This window comes from Coenobita brevimanus, chromosome 53 (assembly GCF_032717465.1).
Source record: "Coenobita brevimanus isolate Jiangsu-jjx chromosome 53, ASM3271746v2, whole genome shotgun sequence".
In the NCBI taxonomy this organism is placed as follows: Eukaryota; Metazoa; Arthropoda; class Malacostraca; order Decapoda; family Coenobitidae; genus Coenobita; species Coenobita brevimanus.
The window spans coordinates 8,542,704-8,565,467 of NC_137006.1; the positions used below are offsets into that span (position 1 = coordinate 8,542,704).

At 41.5% G+C, this 22,764-nt stretch overlaps 1 protein-coding gene across 1 annotated transcript in view; it reads left to right on the top strand.

Moving 5' to 3' along the window:
* LOC145400735 (metabotropic glutamate receptor 6-like) overlaps positions 1–22,764 on the top strand; it is a 281,737-nt gene that overhangs the window by 190,833 nt on the left and 68,140 nt on the right. The window contains exon 11 of the mRNA XM_080273169.1: positions 18,973–19,106. Coding sequence (XP_080129295.1) covers positions 18,973–19,106 — 134 coding nt within the window. The remainder of the gene's footprint in view (positions 1–18,972; positions 19,107–22,764) is intronic.

Consider the following 22,764-nt stretch of genomic DNA (forward strand, 5'->3'; position numbering starts at 1 on the left):
GATGTACATAAGGGGTGCTTTGGTTGAACCAGTGTCACATACTGTAAAGTACACCTTCACCAAGTCGGCTTGCATGGGTCGATTACACTTGTTTCACAGACTACATACACATCCAAAGTCACTCCAAAATTATAGTCACACTTACAAGCACTTCTCACCTTACATACAATCTCTGCCAGACAGCCTAAGCCACTTGATAGAGATACATAAGCTGTATCATCCCCACCTCGCTGGGGATAGGCCGGTCCTGCAGTGGATACTCAAACGGATGATGATATATATATATATATATATATATATATATATATATATATATATATATATATATATATATATATATATATATATATATATATAAAATAGTGGTAGAAAACTGGATCTGGTTTTTGAGGGCTAGGGACTGAAACCATAATTCTTAGGGGGAGGCAGTGGCTCAATCGGTAGAGAGGTGGCCTGCCGTCCTACTGGACCCAGGTTCAGATCCCCACTGGAGCAGGGAATAGGTTAAGGATTTGAATTTCAATTTAAGCAGATTTTACTGATCTACAAGAAGACTTGACGACATATCATAAAAATACCCCCGCTAATACCACTACACCAGTCCTGAATGAGACAGCCCTAGCATGTATTCAATATGGACGGTGGTTGTTAGCGCCGAAGTGGCGACATGTAGAGGTGTACGGTATGTAGGAGGCCTACTTGGCCTTGGGAACAGGCTGTGAAGCTTATGCTCAGAGTCGAGCACATATATATGTATTGTTATGGGGGTGTATATTATGGTGCACTCTTACCCCTTAATTAAACGCTAAAAGGGATAAGTTAAAGCTTACAAGAAAAGTAACTTAACTTTACTGTACACTATAACATACACAACCAAAGAAGAAACCACGGTTCGTTTTGCAAAAGGAGGATTCACGTAGGCCTCAGAATACAAATATAAAACAAGTTATTTCTTACATAACGAGAATACACTCAGTGGAGGCTAAGTATTCACAAAGCTCGAGGAAACACTGAGACTTCATAGGTTAAATCCAGATATAATTCGCACACTAATGTAAATGGAGGAGTGAACCAAAACTGGGAAATGGTGCACAAACAGTGTGTTTTGTAATCAAAGTCACGTATTGAGCAATGTTGGGGAAAAGTGCAACACAGTGTGACAAAAGTGTACCGTGACAGTAAATGTAACATAATGTGTACAAAAATTTGTGTACATAAAATGAAACAAAGTCTGTGTCTGTACAAAAAGAGACAGAATGTATCTCTTCACATCTTCATTGAGCTTATAAAAGCAGACTTACTCCGCCTCTCTCAGGTAATTAACCACTAGACTGTCTTAAAAATAATCTCCGTCCATGCAGAAACAATAGAGGCACCTGCTACCAATGAGGGACTCATACACTCCACACAGAACCAATTGCATGCCATCAAGAACGTGGTGAAAGTGCCGTTTAGGCTTCTAATTGGCAAACATCCCTACTTTGCTCCTCCCACATTATGTCACACCCAGTGTTTCAAGGACAAGAGGAATTTTCTGTGTAATTTGTGAGAAAAACATCTGCTGTGTTATCAGTCCAGAAGGCAAAGTTGACTGCTGGGTAAATACATCTGGGGACTAGGGTTACCCTTTACAGGCAGCAAAACTGATAAGAGAAAAAATTTAATGTTCTTAACAGCTCGCTTCTCTCTCCTTTCATTATCATCTTATCTTCTACTTCACCCATTCGTTACTGGGGTAACTAGGCCAGTGACACCTCCCTTCCTGAGAGAAGAAATTTCCCAAGGGGAAATTTCTGGATACTGTACAATCTAAGTTCTAGACAGGTAATCTGCTAAAACATTACTAACACCTTTTACATGTCTTACATCAAGGAAGTATTCCTGCAAAAATAGGGCCCAGTGGGTCAATCTAAGACTTTTGTCCTTAAATCGGGACTGAAATTTCAGAGGGTGGTGATCAGTGTACACTACAACATCACCTGACCCTGGACCAACATATACAGAGAAGTGTTGAAGTGCAAGTATTAGTGCAAGGAGCTCTTTCTCAATAGTTGAATAATTTTTCTGGGTCTTGTTGAACTTTTTGCTAAAATAGCACACAGGCATCTCAAAGCCTTGATCATTATCCTGAAGCAAAACTGCACCAGCCCCTAAGCCACTGGCATCAACAGCTAATTTAAAGGGTTTATCAAAATTGGGAGCTTGAAGCAGTGGGTGACTTGACAGGATGGCTTTGACTTTAGAATAGGCTTCTTCAAATTCAGACTTCCACTCATACTTGACTCCTTTTCTTAACAAATCAATGGGGGGAGCTACAAGATCAGAGTAGTTCAGGAAAAAACGTCTGTAGTACCCTACCATACCCAAGAATCGTTGCAACTCTCTCGTAATTTTGGGTTGGGGGGAATTGACAATGGCCTGAACTTTAACATCACGTGGACTCACTTGGGCTAAACCGACCACAAAACCTAGGTACTGCACTCGAGCCCTCACAAATTCACATTTAATTAAATTAAACACTAAATTAGCAGAGGACAGTCTCTGCAGCAAAGGCATCTAGTTGGCTCAAGTGTTGTTCCCAGGTGTTGCTAAAAATAACAATATCATCAGTGTAACGCAATTCTCAACATCCTTGGTGAGATCATTCATCAGCCTTTGGAAGGTGGCAGGAGCATTCTTCATACCATAGAGCATGACCTCATGCCACCGACCACAAAACGGGAAATTTCTTGGGCCCTTTCTGTGAGTTGGACTTGTCAATATCCCTTCATTAAATCTAATATTGTGACAAACTTAGCACTGCCTATCGTGTCTACACAATCATCTACTCTAGGAAGTGGGTAAGTATCAGTCTTGGTAAGGGAGTTGACTTCACGATAATCAATACAAAGGTGATGTGACCCATCAAGGTTTGGAACCACTATAACCGGGGAGCACCACTCACTTTGACAAGACTCGATTAACCCCTGCTACAACATGTAGTTCAGTTCCTCTTGAATGATGGTCTGCTTCTGAGGACTAGCCCAATAGAGGGACTGCTTTACAGGGCTGGCATCTCCAACATCCACGTTTTTGCTGTGCTGCTTCTGTCCGTCCTGGGGTGTCCCGGAAGACATCAGCGAACTTCCTGGGAAGGACTACAAGCTCGGCACATCATTCTGCAGTCAAGTGGGAGAGTTTACCAGTCAGTGTACTCCAAGCTTCCCGGTTTTCCCTCATAATGGTTACTGGTCCAAAGTCAAAGGGCAGCCCTCGTCCTCTGCCAACTCGACAGCCGACACCATGCATGCAGCTCTATGGGGGTCCGCAAACTCGACAGCCGACACCACACGTGCAGCACTAGGGGGGTCCACGTCTCACCTGTGGTACTCCTTCATCATATTTACATGGCACAATCTTCGTTCCTTCCTCCGATCTGGGGTTAAAATGACATAAATTACTTCACCTACCCTCTTTTCCACTATATAAGGGCCTGCAAAACTTGCCTGCAGAGGCTGACCATGAATGGGAAGCAAGACAAAAACTTGATCACCTGGGTGAAACACTCTGTGCCTTATTTTCTTAGAGTGGTCATACCACCTCTTCATCTTCTTCTGAGAGGACTCCAACTGTGCCCTGGCTACTTCCATACTATAGGCCAGTTTTTCTTTAAACTTTGACACACAAATTTAGCAAGTTAATTTGGTCATCATCCTTGACCCATTGCTCTATGAGGAAACCCCTTAATCATGGGGCGTCACTTTCGCGATGCTTGGGAGCAAGGGATAATACTGTGGGGCGTCACATTTGTGATTCTGTGTTATTTTGAATTTGCCCGGGCTTTCAAGTGGTGGCTTGTATCATCTATCAGTACTACAAGTGTCCAGCTATACTCAGGTCTGCTAATGTCACCTGTACTCCCATCCACTGTTGACAGTTTAGCCATTTTTCTCCTGTCCTTGACACCCCCTCCTTACCTCCCCTCAATTATCCTCTCCTCCCACTTGACTAGCTGCTTTGCACTACACAGATGCTGGATGGATTTTTCCACTCATTTTATCCATTGAAATGTGCCCTTTGCCCTATTCTTATACAAAATAATATATAAAAGAAAGAGAAAAGGTAATTGATACTGCTATACATCCGGAATGGGCTAATTTTCACCTGGCAACACCTCATGTGCACTCGTTTGCTAATTTTCCCTGTTTATTTCCCCTTGAAATATGCCATATGACCTGTTCTCATAATAAAAATATATATAAGAAAGGAAGGGCGAAGCCTAAGTGATATTTACATTCACCTGGAACTACCTAATTTATTATGTATTGTCTAGATTTCCTGCCAATCATTTCATAGCGGATATATTAGCAGCTGTTGCCCCTAGGAAACAGCATTCAGTTTACTGTCGTCTTTCAAGGTGAAACCACGTCGGATTCGCGCCTGTCCAATTCCTTCGCTTTTTAGCCCCATGCAAAGGGCCCTGTGACTTCCACCCCTAGTAAACCTCATGTGGAAAGGGATAAAGGGCTAAGTGACTGATGTGGAACGTGAACTGGCTAATTTATCAATGATAATGATGGACAGTGACTACAATCTCTCTGGTGACTCTATAACAGTGCAAGTGGAAATGTAAATGTGTAAATAATGTGTAAACAGCAAGTGAAAGCAATGAATGTAAATATAACTGAACAGTGGAAAATAGTTTTATAAGTTACTGCAAGTGACAGTGCATAACATAGTGTAAATAAAATAGAAATGTAAATAATGTAAATAAAATAGGGGGTGTAAATAGATATGTAAATAATTAGTAATATAAGAATACAAGTATATATACTAGGAGTAATGAAAGTGAAAGTTTCACTCTAACATGTATGAATACTGGGAGTTATGAAAGTGAAAGTGGCAGATTCGTTCTCCATGCTAGTATACAGGATGAGAAAGTGAATGCTACGTATTTTACTGAAAGAGAAATTGAATGCCTACAGTGACAATAAACTACAATTACTGAAGGAAACTTATGGATAAAGACTGCAGATATATATATTATATAGTAATAGGAATATAAAGTGTGAGTGTTTTTATGAATAACAAATGATAGAATACCAGCGGGGAACGAGCGCAAGTGGGAAGCTCGTACGTGCTAGTAATTTTCATTGCTTTCACAGAGTTTTTTTTTTTTTGAGTATGGATTCCAAACTATTTGTAAATCATAGAATAGTGTTTCTAGTGATAATATCAGGCTGTGGTAATCAAATTACGGGGTGTCAGGAAGTGTAAAGTGGAGACTTCGTTACCCAACTTCAGTAGTCTCCACAAGTCCTACGGTATTAGATGAAGGCTCAACAAACATCCCAGGAGAAAGCTGAAGGTATGTGCCATAAGCATAATATTATATAATTATAATATTCTAGAACTAATAACTGATTTTTGGCAAATATTTTTACAAAGTCTGTCTGAGCGCGAATATCCTTGTGGGGCACGCAAGGAGCGCCAAAACAACCCCACAGTTTAGGGGTTAAGAGGAACTCTTATGTCATGGCCAAAGATTAACTGAAATGGGGAGTAGTCCAAGGACTCACTCGGTCCCTCTCTGGTTGCAGAAAGTAGGAAAGGCAGACAATTGTCCCATTCCTTTTCATCAATACATAGTTTTCTGAGCATACTCTTCAAAGTTTGGTGATACCTCTCTAATGCACCCTGACTCTGAGGATGATATGCTGAGGAAGTGATCTGTGAAATTCCTAACTCCTTAAGGGTTTGTCCAAACAGTTTGGAATTAAGATTACTGTCTTGATCCGAATGAACTTCCCTAGGGAGACCAAAATGGGTAAAGAAGGTCAGCATCTCCTTTACAACCTGTTTAACTGAAATATTTCTCAAGGGAATGGCTTCAGAATATCTAGTGGCCATGTCTAACATTGTGAGGATGTACTGGTGGCCTGAAGAGGTCTTAGGCAAAGGGCCAACAATGTCCACAAGGACTCTAGTGAATGGGGCCTCAAACACAGGTAGAGGAATCAAAGGAGCCGCAGGGATGGGCTTATTGCTCTTACCGACTAGCTGACAGGTGTGACATGACCTACAGATCCGGGAGACATCTCGACGGATTCCAGACCAGTAAAAATGCTGCCAGATGCGGAAGAGAGTCTTCCTCACCCCTAAGTGACCTGCTAAAGAAGAGTCATGAGCAATGGACATAATTTTTTGCCTATAGGGTCTTGGAACCACCACCTGATGTACAATCTCCCACTCGTTATTATGAGCAACACTAGGAGGTCTCCATCTTCTCATTAACATGTTATTGGGCCTTAAATAACAACACTCTGTCAGTTCAGACTCACATTCATCCTTCGTAACTGCTGAGTCACTTAAAGTGGCAATCTCAGGATCAGATCTTTGCATATCAGGTAACTTTACACTTGCATCAGTCTGGGGAGAATCATCAACCTCTGAGTCATTTAACTGGGCAAAAAAGGTATCACCAAGCCCAATATCACCACCGGCATTGCCAGTGCCATTACTGTCAACATTCTCATGGCTGGCTTTTGCCGTCATATCTCTAGTTACAGCAAATGCAGGAAACAATTTAGCATCCAACTCTTTAGTCCTATCCTCACTCATGGGAGTTTTTGACACGCAGGGAACAGCACTCACCTGTCCTCCCGCCAGGTCATTACCCAAAAGGAAAGTGACCCCTTGTACAGGAAGCTGGTCAACAACACCCACACGCACTGAACCAGTACCTAACTCTGATTGGAGCTTCACCTCAACTAGGGGAACAGATAGGAACTCAGCTATACCCTGCAACAAGACACATTCATTAGGGTCAGCTATATCAACAATCCCCTTCAACATTAATGACTGTGAAGCTCCTGTGTCTCTAAGTATAGTGACTTCCTTACCACCTTTGCCATCAACTGAAACTAAACCCTTAGAAATAAAGTTAGCACATAAATGACCTGGGGAGGAGTCACTTTGAGTACTGCTTGGGGAAGGACACTCTGATGGAATCTTGTTACAACTCTCACCTGAACCTGACGGTGGCACTGCTCCAGTCTTACTAGTGTCTAATAATGGCTCTACAGGAGTCAGTCTATCCACCACTGACGGGTCCACTCTGGCCTTATCAACAATATGCACCTGCTGGGGTTGTGTCTGACTACCACTAACAATATCTGTGGGTGGTTGCTCTCTGTTGATGTCAAAAGGTCCCCAAGAGTTTACCAAAGTAATAGGTTTTACAGAGGACCTTTTTCCTCATTTTCTCCAGCATCAATCCTTGAAGTGCCCCATTTTCTGGCAATACTGGCAAAACCTGACACTTTTTCTTGACCCTCTGGCAACACTGTCCTCACTTAATTTCGTAGAACTAATATGCTCTGGGGTTGCATTGCTCCCACTAGTGTCACTTCACATTAACTTGCCTTTACCAAAAGAAGGGTTCACAATAACTTGTTGGTTCACTCTCCTACCCTCAACAAATAACTGAGGCTTACGTTCATGCTTATGAATTATACTATAGTTATCTGCTACAACAGCAGCCTCAGCTAGGGTATCTAAATCTTTCTCGACTAGGTATGTAGCCACATCCCTATCTATCTTACGAGTGAAGTTCTCCAAGATCATTAATTCTTTAAGTTTACAGAAATCATCAACTTTCTTAGAATGCAACCATTGATCAAATAAGTCTGTGAATAATCTAGCATATTCCACATGAGTCTGATCTTTCTGTTTAAAGGTGGATCTAAATTTAAGCCTATATGCCTCTGGCACAAGTTCATGTGCTTTGAGAATGGCATCATTTAAACAATCATAGTTAGCACTTTGATCAACAGATAAAGAAATATAAGCCTCTTGAGCCTTTCCATTCAAAACACTCCGCAGCAGTACAGTCCAAGAGTCTTTTGGCCACGAGAGACGACCTGCCACCTTTTCAAACATATGGAAATACTTGGAGACATCTTGCTCATTAAAGGGAGGTACTAGCTTAATGTTCCTAGCAACATCAAAAGATTCCCTGACAGATGAACTACTAGCTCTAGGTAAACTATCAGGGTGCTTCAGTTGGAATTCGTGATCCATTTCCTTTTGTCTCATATGGGCCTGTAATTCTATTTCCTTCATTTTAGCATTCCATTCTTGTTCTCTCATTTTTGCTTGCACTGCTAGTTCCCTCAGCTTAATTCTGGCTAACTCAAGTTACACTTTGTCAACAGTATCATGAGCAGAAAAATCACTAGGACCAGATATCTCCAAAGCCAAAGGCTCAGGGTCAACACCTTGTGCACTATCAAATGGCTCAGAACTATCTATGGAGGACTCACTTTGCTCAAACATGGTCTCCAATATTAAATCAAGTAACTTAGTCTTAGTGACTAAGGTAGGAAATCTCAACTGTAAGGCCTGGGCAAGCAATATGAGCTCGCGTTTTGTGTGTGTTTTCACTCTGGTTGGGAAAGGCTTATAATCCAAAAATGCTTTCACATCACTATCACTCATTAGGGCCATGATTACTGATTATAGTTACGTAGGTAAGAGTAAGCACTGTGTTTGTGGCCAAGGTTGCCAATATTAGTCACAGAGCTATCCTGGCGAGGTCGCCATATTGTTATGGGGGTGTATATTACGGTGCACTCTTAGCCCTTAACCCATTGACTGAGACTGTATCACACATGATATCTGAGTCCAAATGGCTCTCACTGCGGCTGTATCATATATGATTTCCTGCTTTCAAAAATTCCGCCATCAGAAATGGCACAAAATAAATCAGCTAGCAATTCATGGCACCTTATAGAATATTGCCATACATAGATTATGCAATTTTACGAGGTGCAGAGCTCAGCTCAGTTACCAATAAAATGCCGAAGGTAAAGGTGCAAAATCTTCTCCATGCTGTCACTAGCAGTAGCCTAAGCAAATATTGGATGAAATCTCTGGACAAGTGTAGTAATGATAGTGATTTGTTGTTAGATGTGATGACAAGGACGGTTCAGATGCTGTTTTATACCTTATCTGATTGCAAGATTGACACTGACGACACAGTGCAACCGTAACACATCGTTCACCTGGCACCACCATGCAGGGAATATTTATTACTTCATGGACCTGTATCAGGGGTTACTTTTTTGTTTGCTATATTGTGTTATATACCATTGAACTTGGGATTTTTTTCTCTACCTTTTAACAATATTATTTTTTTTATATTTATAAATATTTGATAACTGCCACACACGGGATGTACACGTAAACAAACATTGATGCAGTGAATGGGTTAGTTAATCACCAAAAGGGATAAGGCAAAGCTTACAAGAAAAGTAACTTTACTTTACTGTACACTATGACATACACAACCAAAGAAGAAACCAGGGTTCGTTTTACAAAAGGATGATTCATATAGGCCTCAGAACACAAATATAAAACAAGTTATTTCTTACCTAACCAGAATAGACTCAGTGGAGGCTAAGTACTCACAAAGCCCGAGGAAATGTGGAGACTTTGAGGGATAAATCCGGATATAATTCACACACTAGTGTGAATGGAGGAGTGAACCAAAACTGGAAAATGGTGTACAAACAGTGTGCTTCGTAATCAAAGTCACGTACTGAGCAATGTTGGAGAAAAGTGCAACACAATGTGACAAAAGTTTGCCATGACAGTACGGTAAATGTGACAAAATGTATACAAAAATGTGTGAACAAAAAAATGAAACAAAGTGTGTGTCTGTACAAACAGAGACAAAATGTATCTCTTCACATTTTCTTTGGGCTTATAAAAGCAGACATACTCTGCCTCTTTCAGCTAATTAACCACTAGGCTGTCTTAAAAATAATCTCCATGCATACAGAAACAATAGAGGCACCTGTTACCAATGAGGGCCTCATACACTCCACACACAACCAATTGCGTGCCATCAGGAACATGACAAAAGTGCCATTTAGACTTCTAATTGGCAAACATCCCTACCTTGCTCCTCCCACATTATGTCACACCCAGTATTTCAAGGACAAGAGGGATTTTCTGCGTAATTTGTGAGAAAAACATCTGGTGTGCTATCAATCCAGAAGACAAAGTTGACTGCTGGGTAAATACACCTGGGGACTAGGGTTACCCTTTACAGGCAGCAAAACTGATTAGAGAAAAGATTTAATGTTCCTAATGGCTCATGTCTCTCTCCTTTCATTATCATCTTATCTTTTACTTCACCCATTCGCTACTGGGATAGCTACGCCAGTGACAATATATATATATATATGTATGAATGTATGTTAGGGTGTTTCATGTTTGGAAGTATTCTACAATTTGATCATATTGCTTGTGGCTGTGATCCATTGTACCTGAAATTGATTCCTGCAAAACCTCCTGAAAAATGAAGAGTATTTTGAGATCTCATTCATTGGCCACGTCTGGGCTGGTAATATGGTTTTTGGTTATCTCTGCCAATCGTGACTCAGGAATATGCCAAGCCCCCCTCCTTCTCCTGAAGTTGGGCGGTGGGCGAGTGCCATTTCTGTGCCTCAGTCGATGTTCAGTGTCTCGGTGTGAGTTGGTGGTTAGGTGGTGTCATGGGATGAACTTAACATGTGGGTTCTTGACTGGTGTGTGCAGTCTTATTACAGTTGTTTGAAATTTTGCCAATCTTATTGTACAGTCACATCAAAAAGTATCGCGCAGGTAAGGCACGATGATATCTGATACGACCATTATAGCTCATGAACTCTCGGTAAGATTTTTTTGTAACTACTTTGCTATATATATATAATAACAGTACGGACAAGAAAATGTCATAAACAAGCCATATATTGCATCCTTGAGAAAGCAGGTTTATCACTATGGGGAAAAAATCGGTGTTCGGTTCCCCGTAGCCATCGTCTGTGTCTAAAATTGCTTTGTGTCAAGTATGATCCGATACTTTTTGGTGTGTGTACATAAATCTAGTTAATTTGGGTATCTAGCTACTTTGGTTATCAGGTATTTACTTTTGTCTGATCCTAATTTTCAGTTGCCAGATAACACCAATTTTGACCTTATTTTCAGGTCAGTTGGTCACTTGACATCATGTCTCGTGATGTGTGGCTTGTCAAGATGGCCCAGTTTCCAGATTTTCTTCAGACTGCCTTCCTTCCAGACAAGACTTTTGCTTGTTTTTATGTGGCATCACAAGGATCAGAAGGCACTAATTTCGAATGTTGCAAAGGTGGTTTCGCAGAACCTGCAGGAAGGTTGGAGGCAGGCCAACCTCCTTGTGAAAATGGAGGCCAACCTGAAGAAGCAGGCCAAGCAATTCCATGAACAATACATGGCATTGAGGAAGGATGTGACAAAGAACACACCAGCTGCTGATACCAAGCTGGACCTAAATGAATGATCTGGACTTTCTCAAGGAACTCCTCATCTACCTAGACAAGGAGGTGGCACCATTGGCAAAGAGAGCCCCACAACATCACCTCTGGTACCTCAGAAAGGAGGCCATCACCCAAGGCTTCATCACTGAGAGACTTGAACCAGAGACCAGGCAGAGGATGCTTGAATGCCTTTGCCATCCAGACAGGAAGTGTCAAAAGAGCAGTGGTGGGCATTAATGCGTTAATCGTTAATCTATTATTAACAAAGCTAATGTTTTTGTTAACGTGTTAAATCGTTAATTTGTTATTGAACTTAACGGATTAGCGGTAACCTCCGTTAACATTTTCGTTGATCCGTTAATCCGTTGATTATGTCCTAAAACAAGTAACTTTAGGTCATAAATGCTTCGAATTGAAATTATAAATCATCAAATTGATAGTGTCAAAGTTAGTGGTGAGTAATATGGTGATTCAGCAATCGATACAAATCTTATGTAAGTGGTGTCAGATCTAAGTTCATGCAAGTTATATGAACGTAAATCTGAAGTTGTGAACCATCTGTTATATGATATAACAGATGGTTCACAACTTCACACAGGTTTCATAACAGCTTACTTCGACCATGTCATTGGAGTAAAAAAAAAATCAGTCCATAAAATGGTGAGAAACCAAATAAATTCCCATAAAGAATATTTCTACTACTGTCATATCACTCACTATCCGAAAATTCTATACATACCATGCATGTACTGACACTGTACTCATTTATACTCGATACTCGAACATGGTATCGATACTGCGGGGTTTAAGCTTGATGTTGGTAGTACTGACTCTAAGCCAACCGAATTTTGGAGTTTGGACTGTGGAGGGATCATACTCATATACAGTAATCCCTCCACTGACGTAATAGAGCCATAGGCATGTCCGGATAGTGGTCCTGTCCGGATAGTGGGCACCAGCCTCCTGGACTTGTACTTATGGACCCTAACTCAGAAAAACACCTATACAACTCCCTCTGGACATGCATAGCACCTATTTAAGACCCAAATCACACCAATAAGGGACATAAAAGACTGAAATAAATGCAAAAGAAGCATAAAATGAGGTTTTTGAGGTAGGTTCATACAATATTAAACATTCTGGGTACTTACAAGTCCCTGGCTCCTGGACTGGTAGTTATGGACCCTAACCTAGCCTAACTCAGAAAAACACCTCCCTACTGCACATGCATAGCACCTAAGACACAACATATTCACACCAATAAGGGACATAAAAGAATGAAATGAGGTGTTTGAGGTAAATATAGTATGGAAGATACAGTAGAGTACAGTATGAAACATTCTGCCTACTTACAGCAAGTCCATGGCCATCTCGATGAATAACCGCCTCCTCTCAGACTCTGACAGTAAGAAGGATTTCCTGAAGCACTTGCAGTACACTGTTCATGAAGTCTTGCACTGAACTTAGTCCATTCTCTTCACAATGCACACTCTTTGTCTTACTTATGCTCAATTGTAACTTAATAAGTGTTGCACTCTGCACTTTAAGAGTTTCCACTCATAAAACCAATTTCAAAACAAATCACAAGTGTATTTACGTTAAATTTTGTCCAAAAATTTTGTCTTTTCTCTCAAATTTCTACTTTACAATACTGTATGCACTGATTTTCTTTCACTGCACAACACTAAATTCCCGTGTGGTCTAGTAGAGAAGTTCTTGCCGTTTAATCACTGTCAGAGTCTGAGAGTATCGCTGGCAGGTGACCTAGGGATGCGTCGCTGGGTCGTGGTGATGGCGTACCCACTGCAGACGACTCTGAAGATAGACGCAAACTCATGTCAAGCGGTGACTCCACCATTGCTGATGTGCTGGGCTGTGGCTCGGAGCATGAGGACCTGTCTTGGGGAGGCAACGGAGTGGAGCCAGGGCTGGGCACTGCGGGGGTCACGGGCCTGAAAAAGCTGTCAATCATTGATTGACGCAAGGAACGACGATTCTGACGATTTATGATGCGCTGCCTGAAAGCACGCACTTCCTCCACAAGTCCCAAGGGCCCCATCTCCCTGTCGCAGTCCAGGTGTTCCAGGTAGTCCAGAACGAACTCTAGGTGTTCCCGGAGTGCGCTCAGCTTGGGGATGGCTGGAGTTGTGTCATGCTGAGAGAAGTCCGCATCATCGTCGCCATCCTCATCGGAATCTTCAAGCTGGGTACTGACACCTGCAACTGAAGATGCGATCTCAATATCAGACAGGGTCTGATATCCAGGATCGCCCTCATTGTCATCCAACCACTCACGCACTTCGTCCACATCGACATCATCGCTGTGCATACGTAGACGTGCATGGAAGTCATCCACGTCGAAACCTAGGAAATCGTACTCCGCATCCGTTCTGAGAAGCAGACGAGACCAAACCATTTTCTAGAGTTTTGACAGGGATTTCCTTCCATGCACTGGCCCAGTTGTAGATTGCAGACTTGATGTTGTAGTGGCGAAGTTTTTCCAAAGTCCGCTGGCCTCGCGTGTCCCATCCCTCCCTGCACTCGTCCTTGTCCTCAAGAACAACCATCACCTCGTCCAGGAACTTCCGTCGGTATAAGCGCTTCGTTGCCACGATCACTCCTTGGTCCATTGGTTGGATGAGAGCAGTAGTATTAGGTGGCAGAAACATGAACATAATGCAGCCATTCTTAGCCACCAAGTCCTTGTCGCACAGGTAGGCAGGTGCGTTGTCGAGGAGAAGGAGGGCCTTTACCTGGTCGCGTGGGATTCCAAGTTTCTCCATCTGGTAATGTATGACCTCCTTGACGAAATGGCAGTGGAACCAGTCTTTGAAGATCTGGGCTGTGAACCATGCCTTCAAAGAATGGTACCAGACGACAGGAAGGACATCCATCACCCCACGAAGACACTGAGGCTGCTTTGCATGGCCAACAATAACGGGCTTAAGCCGGTGCATGCCGTTAGCATTGGCACAACACAAAGCAGATATCCATTGCTTGCAGAGCTTGTGGCCAGGTACATGCTTCTCCATCTCCTCGGCTAGAGTGTTCGTTGGCAAAGAACGATAGAATAAACCAGTTTCGTCAGCGTTGTAGACTTGACCGAGAGTGAGGCCCTCCCTGTCGATCAAGCCTTTCACCTTGTGCCGAAACTCATCAACTTCATCCTCGTTAGCGTCCAAAGCTTCGCCATGAGACTTACAGATGGTAAGGCCATGCCGTAACTTAAATGTGAAGAGCCAACCCTCGGATGCCTTGAAGTCTAGGGCGCTGTGAAGCCTTGCGAACTTCTCAGCAGCAGCCTTCAGGTCCTTACCACGTACCATCACACCAGCAGCACGTTGCTGTTGATACCAAATCAACGTGGAGTGGGTGACTTCAGCAAACTTGGGAGTAAACATCACCTTCCTCTCCACGTTGTGTTTGCTTTTTGACGAGAAGTCAGCCGTGTACTCCATGAGTTTGTCTTGGGATCTCTTAATATCAAACAAAGTAGATCGGGCCAGGTTAAACTCACGGAGGATGCACGAAGAAGACCATCCTGCATCTACTTTCTCCAATATTTCCCATTCTTCTCCAGAGTCAATACCACTCTCTTCCTCTTCTCAGGCGGCTGGGCCATCATAACACACACGAAGGAGAGGCACGAGAGCAGCATGAGTCCCTGCAGCAGGTAAGGCACCACCACAAAAGCGAGCACATGGGCAGCCATGACGACGAGTGTTCACTCGCGACAAGAGACAGGCGAAAAGTGGGGAGGATGCAGGGGCATTCTAGCGGACGTCGAAGGAATGACGCGCCACAACAAAGCTGTCCCACGCCCCGCGTGCCAAGTTCAAATTACGGGCGGGAACAATTTTATTTTTTCCGGATTTTTTTGCGGTTTTCGGACCATTTTGGGAATATTGGATCCCGGGACGATTATGTCCGGGTAGTAGGGATGTCCGGAAAGTGGGCGTCCGGGTATTGGAGGGATTGCTTTTCACAGTGGTGGTGTCTCAGTCTAGTACATCTGCAGTCGGCCAGGACAGAATGGATAGGCAGTAAAGTGAGGAATCTGTTGTGGCTGGTGATGATGATAACTCTGAGCTGCATGAGAACCCCTGGCCGCATCTTGAAAAGTTTTTATTGTACATGAAAACAGAGGGCAACAATTATATTTTCCAGAGTAAGATCTGCCTGCCCAAGCAGCATGAAGTCAGGGCCCACAAGAGCAGCAACAACAACATTAAGAGCCACTCCAGGAATAAACATCCTGCCAACTACTTTTCTAACAGCAAAAGTGTCTTTTATTAAAGAAAATTGAATTTCATATGTAAAACTAACAGAATAACTGATTAACGGTTAACTTCCGATAATTTTTGGCAGAATTAATAATAGTTAACTGATTAACTTTAACGAAGCTAATTAGTTGACTAACGGATTATTGGTTAACAAAGCTAACGTTCTTCATTAACTTGCCCACCACTGCTAAAGAGGCTGGAGAGAAAAAATCTCAGCATTTCTGCCACTGACACCCTGGACAGATTAGTGACCAGCTAAACGAAAGAAATGCTAGAGTATTGGCTGCTAAGGCTGAAGTTCAGCAGGAGGTACACACGAAAGCACTAATTTCTCCCCCCTTAGTAGCCAGAGTCACAGCCACTGACTACCGGGTGATTGAACACCCAACATCCACCGCCCCTACCCCAGCACCAGTGTAAATGTAGCTGGAGAGATGTGGAACGGCCAAAACTGGCGATGTTACAATGTGTCAGTATTGTTTTTATAGAAATCAGAACCAGTAGGGTTAAGTATATAAAGGTATTGTGTAAGACTGTGCTGTTATCCACAACATATGAGAAAGGCACGAAAATGAAAGAGACCTACTATGTATTATGTCATATTGTCTATATACTTACGTCCTATATAATAATGTTACAGATAAGTACAGTAAGGTGAACAAGATCTGTTGAAAGATGCAATGTCTTTTTTCATTCATTTTCTCTCCCACCTCCATCACCCTTCTCTCTGGGTTCCTGTCTCCACTAAACGCCTCTCTTACCCTCTCGCCCCCCACTCATGCTCTGTTAACCAACATAAACTAAGATAATGACGAAATGGTCTGTCAGGTATTGATCATGTTTATATTATCATACACCTCTGTATAAACCTTTGTATTAAGCACCAATAAATCAATAAAATACAATACTTCGATATACCTGCTAACTATTCCATCTTGTCGTAAGCTGCTGCGTGACATACACGCTGCAAGTTGAACCTTGTGTTACAAGGACATATGGTTGTTTATCGTTAATACAGGTTATGTGTGGTTTTGGACGTCCATTAATTCACATTAACGTGGAAATTTAAGCCTTCCATGATAAAAACATAAGGTTTAGGTTCCTGTAAATGTTGCATTAACCAAACGAATCAGGAATCGCCCCTGACAAACCACAAACACTCTGCTTTAACAGAAATATTCCGACCTCATGTCGCAACAATGACACAGTGTCATTATGTATAAGACTGAATGTGGGTCAGTTGTATACGTAATGACACCGTGTCACTATTTTGACAAGAAGTTGGAATATTTTCGTTAATGCAGAGTGTTTGTGGTTCGTCAGAGCCGATCCGCAATTCGTTTGGTAAATGCAATAATGACAGGAACATAAACCTTATGTCTTTATTATGTAAGGCTTAAATTTCCACGTCAATATGAATTAATGGACGTCCAAAACCACACATAACCTGTGTTAATGATGTGTTAATGATAAACAACCGTATGTCCTTGTAACACAAGGTCCATCTTGCAGTGTGTATGTCAAGTAACAGCTTATGACAGGATGAAATAGTTGGCAGATTTACCGAAGTATTGAATGTTAATGATTTGTTTGTGCTTAATACAGAGGTGTGCGATAATATAAATATGATCAATACTTGACGGATTATTTCATCATCAAGTTTGTTTATGTTGGTTAACAAAGGGTGGGTGTGGGAGACGAGAGAGTAAGAAAGGTGTTTCGTGGAGAGAGGAACCCAGAGAGATGGGTGGTGGAGGTGAGAGTGAGAATGGATGAAAAAAGACGTTTTTCAACAGATCTTCTTCACTATACTATACCTATTTGTAACTTTATAATATAGAACGTAAGTATATAGACAATAACACATAATACATTGCAGGTATTCTTTCATGTTCGTGCCTTTCTTATAATTATGTTGTGGATAACAGCACAGTCTTACACATTTAATACCTTAATTATATACTTACCTCTACTGGTTCTGATTGTTCATTATAACAATACTGACACATTGTAATATCACCAGCTTTGGCCATTCCACATCTCTCCAACAATATTTACACTGGAGTTGGGGTAGGGGTGGTGGATGTGGGGTGTTCGATCGCCCTGTCATCACTGGCCAGGACTCCGGGTACTAAGGGGGGGGGGGGAGAAATTAGAGCTCTCTGGTATAACTGAATCCATCTACGCCCCAGACTTCAACGACCTGGTCAAAAATTTGAAAGTTACATAGTATGCTTCAAAACGAGGAATTGCAATAATCCAGAAGTTCATCGCACGATGCAAGGACGAAGCGCAGAAACAGTTCCTTCCAAAAATCGTGCACAATGACAGAAAAACTGAGTGGCTCAAGAGTTTACCTAACTCCATAGGAGTACGCGTTGAGATTGTCACCTTTGCATAAATTCGCTAGTGTAAGTTCCACTTTTTGTCATTGTTTCTCTGTTCCTGTAAAAATGTTCCAAAAAGAGAGACCCTTAAATAAATGGTAATCGCTAAAAAAAATTGGTCCGACTCTTTTTCTACTCAAAGGGATAAGGAACCGATAAATATGAATTGCTGCCACGATTTTCCTGTCTCTACTGTTTTCAGGTGAAACACCCTAATATTCTGTACATATATATATATATATATATATATATATATATATATATATATATATATATATATATACTGTATATATATATATATATATATATATATATATACTGTATATATATATATATATATATATATATATATATATATATATATGTATATATAAATATATATATATATATATATATATATATATATATATATATATATATATATATATATATATATATATATATATATATGCCTTGGGACTCATCGCTTTGATCTGAGAAGGTTAGTCTGTGGCTACTACAACATGAGTTCAGTTCTCATCCGTTATGGAGCCTCAGTTACTGATAAGTTTTTGATTTAATTATGACGACCCTTTACACCCATAAGGTCAGAAGTAACTCAGTAGTGGCTGACAACGTAATGCATGCTGGCAAAGAAGTATTTATTTAAAATTATGCCTAGAATCAAATGCTAGAGATTGTACTGTATATCAAATCCCAGGACACCCAGTGTCTAATCATAGTTAGCTTGGATGAACTCCAGCTTTTTAGTGGTGACAGCGAGGGGAATGCGATTCATGGTTTCATTTACAACTAAAACTAAGTTGCTTCTCACTCACTCTCCACAGTTCTTCAAGTAACAGTATAATAAGGTTGAATTTATATTTAGTATAGTCCAACTGGATGATGTCGAGGATATGGCGTTTGACAATAGATAATTATTTTCTACGAGGCATCAGGTACAGCCACAACAATAAGCCGCTTCTTTCTCATTGCTTGCAGCCCTTCAGTTCAAGTTGGATGACCCTTCGCCGCCATCCAGCGTGTGCTCCCTGCCCTGCCTCACTGGCCAGGCCAAGAAGTACGTTGAGGGGGAGTCATGCTGTTGGCACTGCTTCAACTGTTCCACTTACCAGGTCAGTCTTGGTACTGATAAAAAATTCTCTAGTCCCAAATGAATATTACTATTGTTTCAGTGGTTCAAACTGCCGATCAGACCTTTTTCTCGGCACTTCCATCGCTTCGCTTACCAGGTCAGTCTGGATATTTGGTAATCTGCGTCTAATACAAGGTGATTAAAGGTGTTGCTGTAGTGACGTTGTGTCAAAAGTCACGATGTAGCTACACTTTACACTTGCAGAATTACTGACATAGTTCATTATCACAGATAAGAAAAGTGTTAATGACGTGTATATATATATATATATATATATATATATGCAATGAAAATATTTTCGTATCCCATCATATTTTGCAGAATATTGTATTAGTATCATACCAGTATGTCATACACCATTGTTCGGATATTCTTCGATTTCATTATCACAGTGCTGAATCGGTAGAGAGGCGGCTTGCAGTCCTGATGGACCCAGGTTCGAATCCTGGCTGGGGCAGGGGACAGTTTAAGGATTTGAATTTCATTAAAAGCAGACTTTCCTGATCTACCAGATGACCCGCCGACATGTTGTAAAAATACCCCCGCTAATACCAATACACCAGTCCTGTATGAGACAGCCCTAGCATGTATTCAATATGGACGGTGGGTGTTAGCGCCGAAGTGGTGACATGTGGAGGTGTAGGAGGACTACTGGGCCTTGGGATAGGCTACTGCCCCCAAGATATAGGCCCTGAAGCCTTTGCCCAGAGTCGGACACATAAAAAAAAAAAAAAAAAAAATGCTATTTTACAGTCAGTCAATAACCCAGTGAGTATTCATTTTTTGCACAGTTTTTCCAGATCTCTCTCTCTCTCCCTCTCTCTGTCTCTGTCTGTCTGTCTGTCTGTCTGTCTGTCTCCCTCTAAAACACCGATATTTTAAATTGTAGCTCCCATATATTTGCAAATGAGCATTCGTCAGCTTCTTCATGGGCTATCTGTTGAAAACTTGATACAACATTTATAATTTTTGCTTTGTTTTCTTTAAGCAAATTATGTCCATATTTCTTGATAAGGCATCTTTGTACCATCTTCTGAGTACTCTGTGCAAACCTTGTTAGGAAAAAGGCATAAATAAGAATCTTTAGAAGAGTAAGGTGTTATGAATTAGGTACAGTCGGCATCAAAAGCTCTATTGCCTCTGCTGCTTTTCCCTCCATGGACTTACAAAATTAGCAGTGTCAGTCCGCAACAACTGACAGTGAAGACTTTATGTGTCTATAGAGTGGTGTCATCAGTGTCTATTACTGTTTATTCGTCACACTCATTTCCAAAATGCATGGAGAGGAAAAACAGGGGAGGAACCAGGACTTTTGATGTCGACCGTACATAACCAGGAAAAAGGTGCTAGGAATCCCCATAAGACCATCTGAATACTAACCCTTGGGTTACTCCATGCCCACTCAATGAATGCCTCCTAGTTTATGTCATAATTAATTTTGCAAAAATCGCAGGAAATTACTTCTGTATAAATAAGTAACCATGCAAAATCCTAAAGCAGTATTATCATAGTTCTACCAGACCTAGAAGTTTATAAATTCTATATTAAAAAAAAAAAAAAAACTGAGTGCTACAGAGGTAGTTAAGTATTGCCTCGGAACAGAAAAACCCACTTTTTGGCAGAGTTTACTCCGTATTTTCTCACGAATGACTGTTTTTATGTGTCTGAAGCTTTTTTCTAGAAAAGTATAATCCATTGCAGATGTAAAAGATTCAAAGATGTTATATGATTCCTTCATCACTCAATATATATATATATATATATATATATATATATATATATATATATATATATATATATATGGTGGATGGGGACGCCCACCATCCACTCACTCAGTGTAGAGATGCCAGATGATCTCTACACCGAGTGACAAGCCAAATGGTTTCCTGTACCTGGGAAACCATTTACTACGCTGGGTGGTAGCCATATAACCGGAGTTTCTGACAGGGTTAAGTGCCCCCTGGATTCCCCTATCCAAAATCACTTGATCATGGCAGTCATTTCAGAGAGCCTCAGAGGTCCAATCCCTGCCCAGGGCCCCAGCCGAATGGGCAGATTCGTATGGCCATGCAGAATGTGAGGTGTGAATGAGTAAAACAAGAGGATGGAAGTGGTGACTGTGTTCAAGAGTGCGAGATATGCCGTGATGGCGTTGTGTGAAACAAAGATGAAAGGGTGTGAAGTGGAGGAGTGGGAGGGTGTGAAATGTGTAAGATTGGGCGAGGAAGATGCAAGGAAGGAGTTGCTTTGCTGATGAATGAGGTGTGGCAGAGTGGAATGAGTGACTACAAATGTGTCAGCTTGAGGTGCATGTATGTCAAGTTCAAGTTTAAGAAGGTGAAAGTGGCAGTGATTGTAGCATATGCACCGTGTGAGGACAAGAGTGAGAGAAAGACACGTTTTGGGATGAGCTGGGTGAAGTAGCAGGAAAATGCCCAAGAGCTATAAAGTGATCGTAATGGGGGACATGAATGGAAGAGTAGGCAATGGTCCTGAGGATGACATAATGGGTTGTTATGGAATACCAGGAGAAAATTATATTAGGAAGTGATTAAACGATATGTGTCAGGAGAGGAGGTTGCACATTTGTAACTCGAATTTCAAATACAAAATTGCACATTACTATACATGGTATAGAAGGAACGGAGATCGTGTTGAAAGAAGCCTGATTGGTTACATGCTCGAGGAGAAGTCATTGATGGGAATGGTTGCTGATACAAGGGACGTGAGAGGACAATGTGGAGGTCCATCAGATCATATGATTGTGGCATGCAAGATCAAGCTGAGAGGAGTGAGGTGGATCAGGAGAGAGAGGAGCAGTCAGGGAGAAAGACTGAAAGTTGAGAGTCTGAGGATCAAAGAAATGGCAGTTGATTACAAGGCCAAAGTAGAGGAGGGGTTAGAATTAGTGAACTGGAATTAAATGGATCTGGACAGCCTGTGGAATGTATATAGGTTTTGCTGGGATTGCTTAGTGAGAAATGTGAAAGCAGTATGTGGTGCTGGCAAGAGTAACAGCAAAGAAGAAAGGTACGACATGGTGGGATGAGGAGGTTAAGAGAGCGGTGGAGGAAAAGAAGAAGAAGTGGCTAAAATGGTTACAGGACAGGGGTTCAGTTGAAATAAGATCTGAATATGCTGAGAGCAAGAAGCACATAGAGAGACTAGTGAAGAGGAAAAAGAAGGAGCTAAATGAGGATCTAGGAAGAAAAATGAATGTGAACTACTCTGAAAATAAGAAGTTATTCTAGAAAGAGGTGCGGAAATGTAGAAGTGAAAGCGGAAAGAAATGTGATGGTGTGAAGGATGTAGGTGGTAGATTAATTAACCCATGGGGATGAAGTAAGGACAAGATGGAAAGAATGTTTTGAGAGCCTGATGAATGGGAATAGAGAAAGCAGAGCAGCTGTAAACATGATTGGTTCTGGGGGTGTGTAGAGAAGCAATGCAGTACCAGGAGACGTGACACTAGCACAGGTGAAGAGTGCTGTGAAGAGGCTGAAAAATGGGAAAGCAGCTGGGATTGATGAGGTGTATGCAGAGATGCTTAAGTGTAGTGGAAAGAGTGGAATGAAGTGCTTGTTGGAGATATGTGAGAAGGCATGGATGAGTGAAACTGTTCCTGCAGAGTGGAAAAG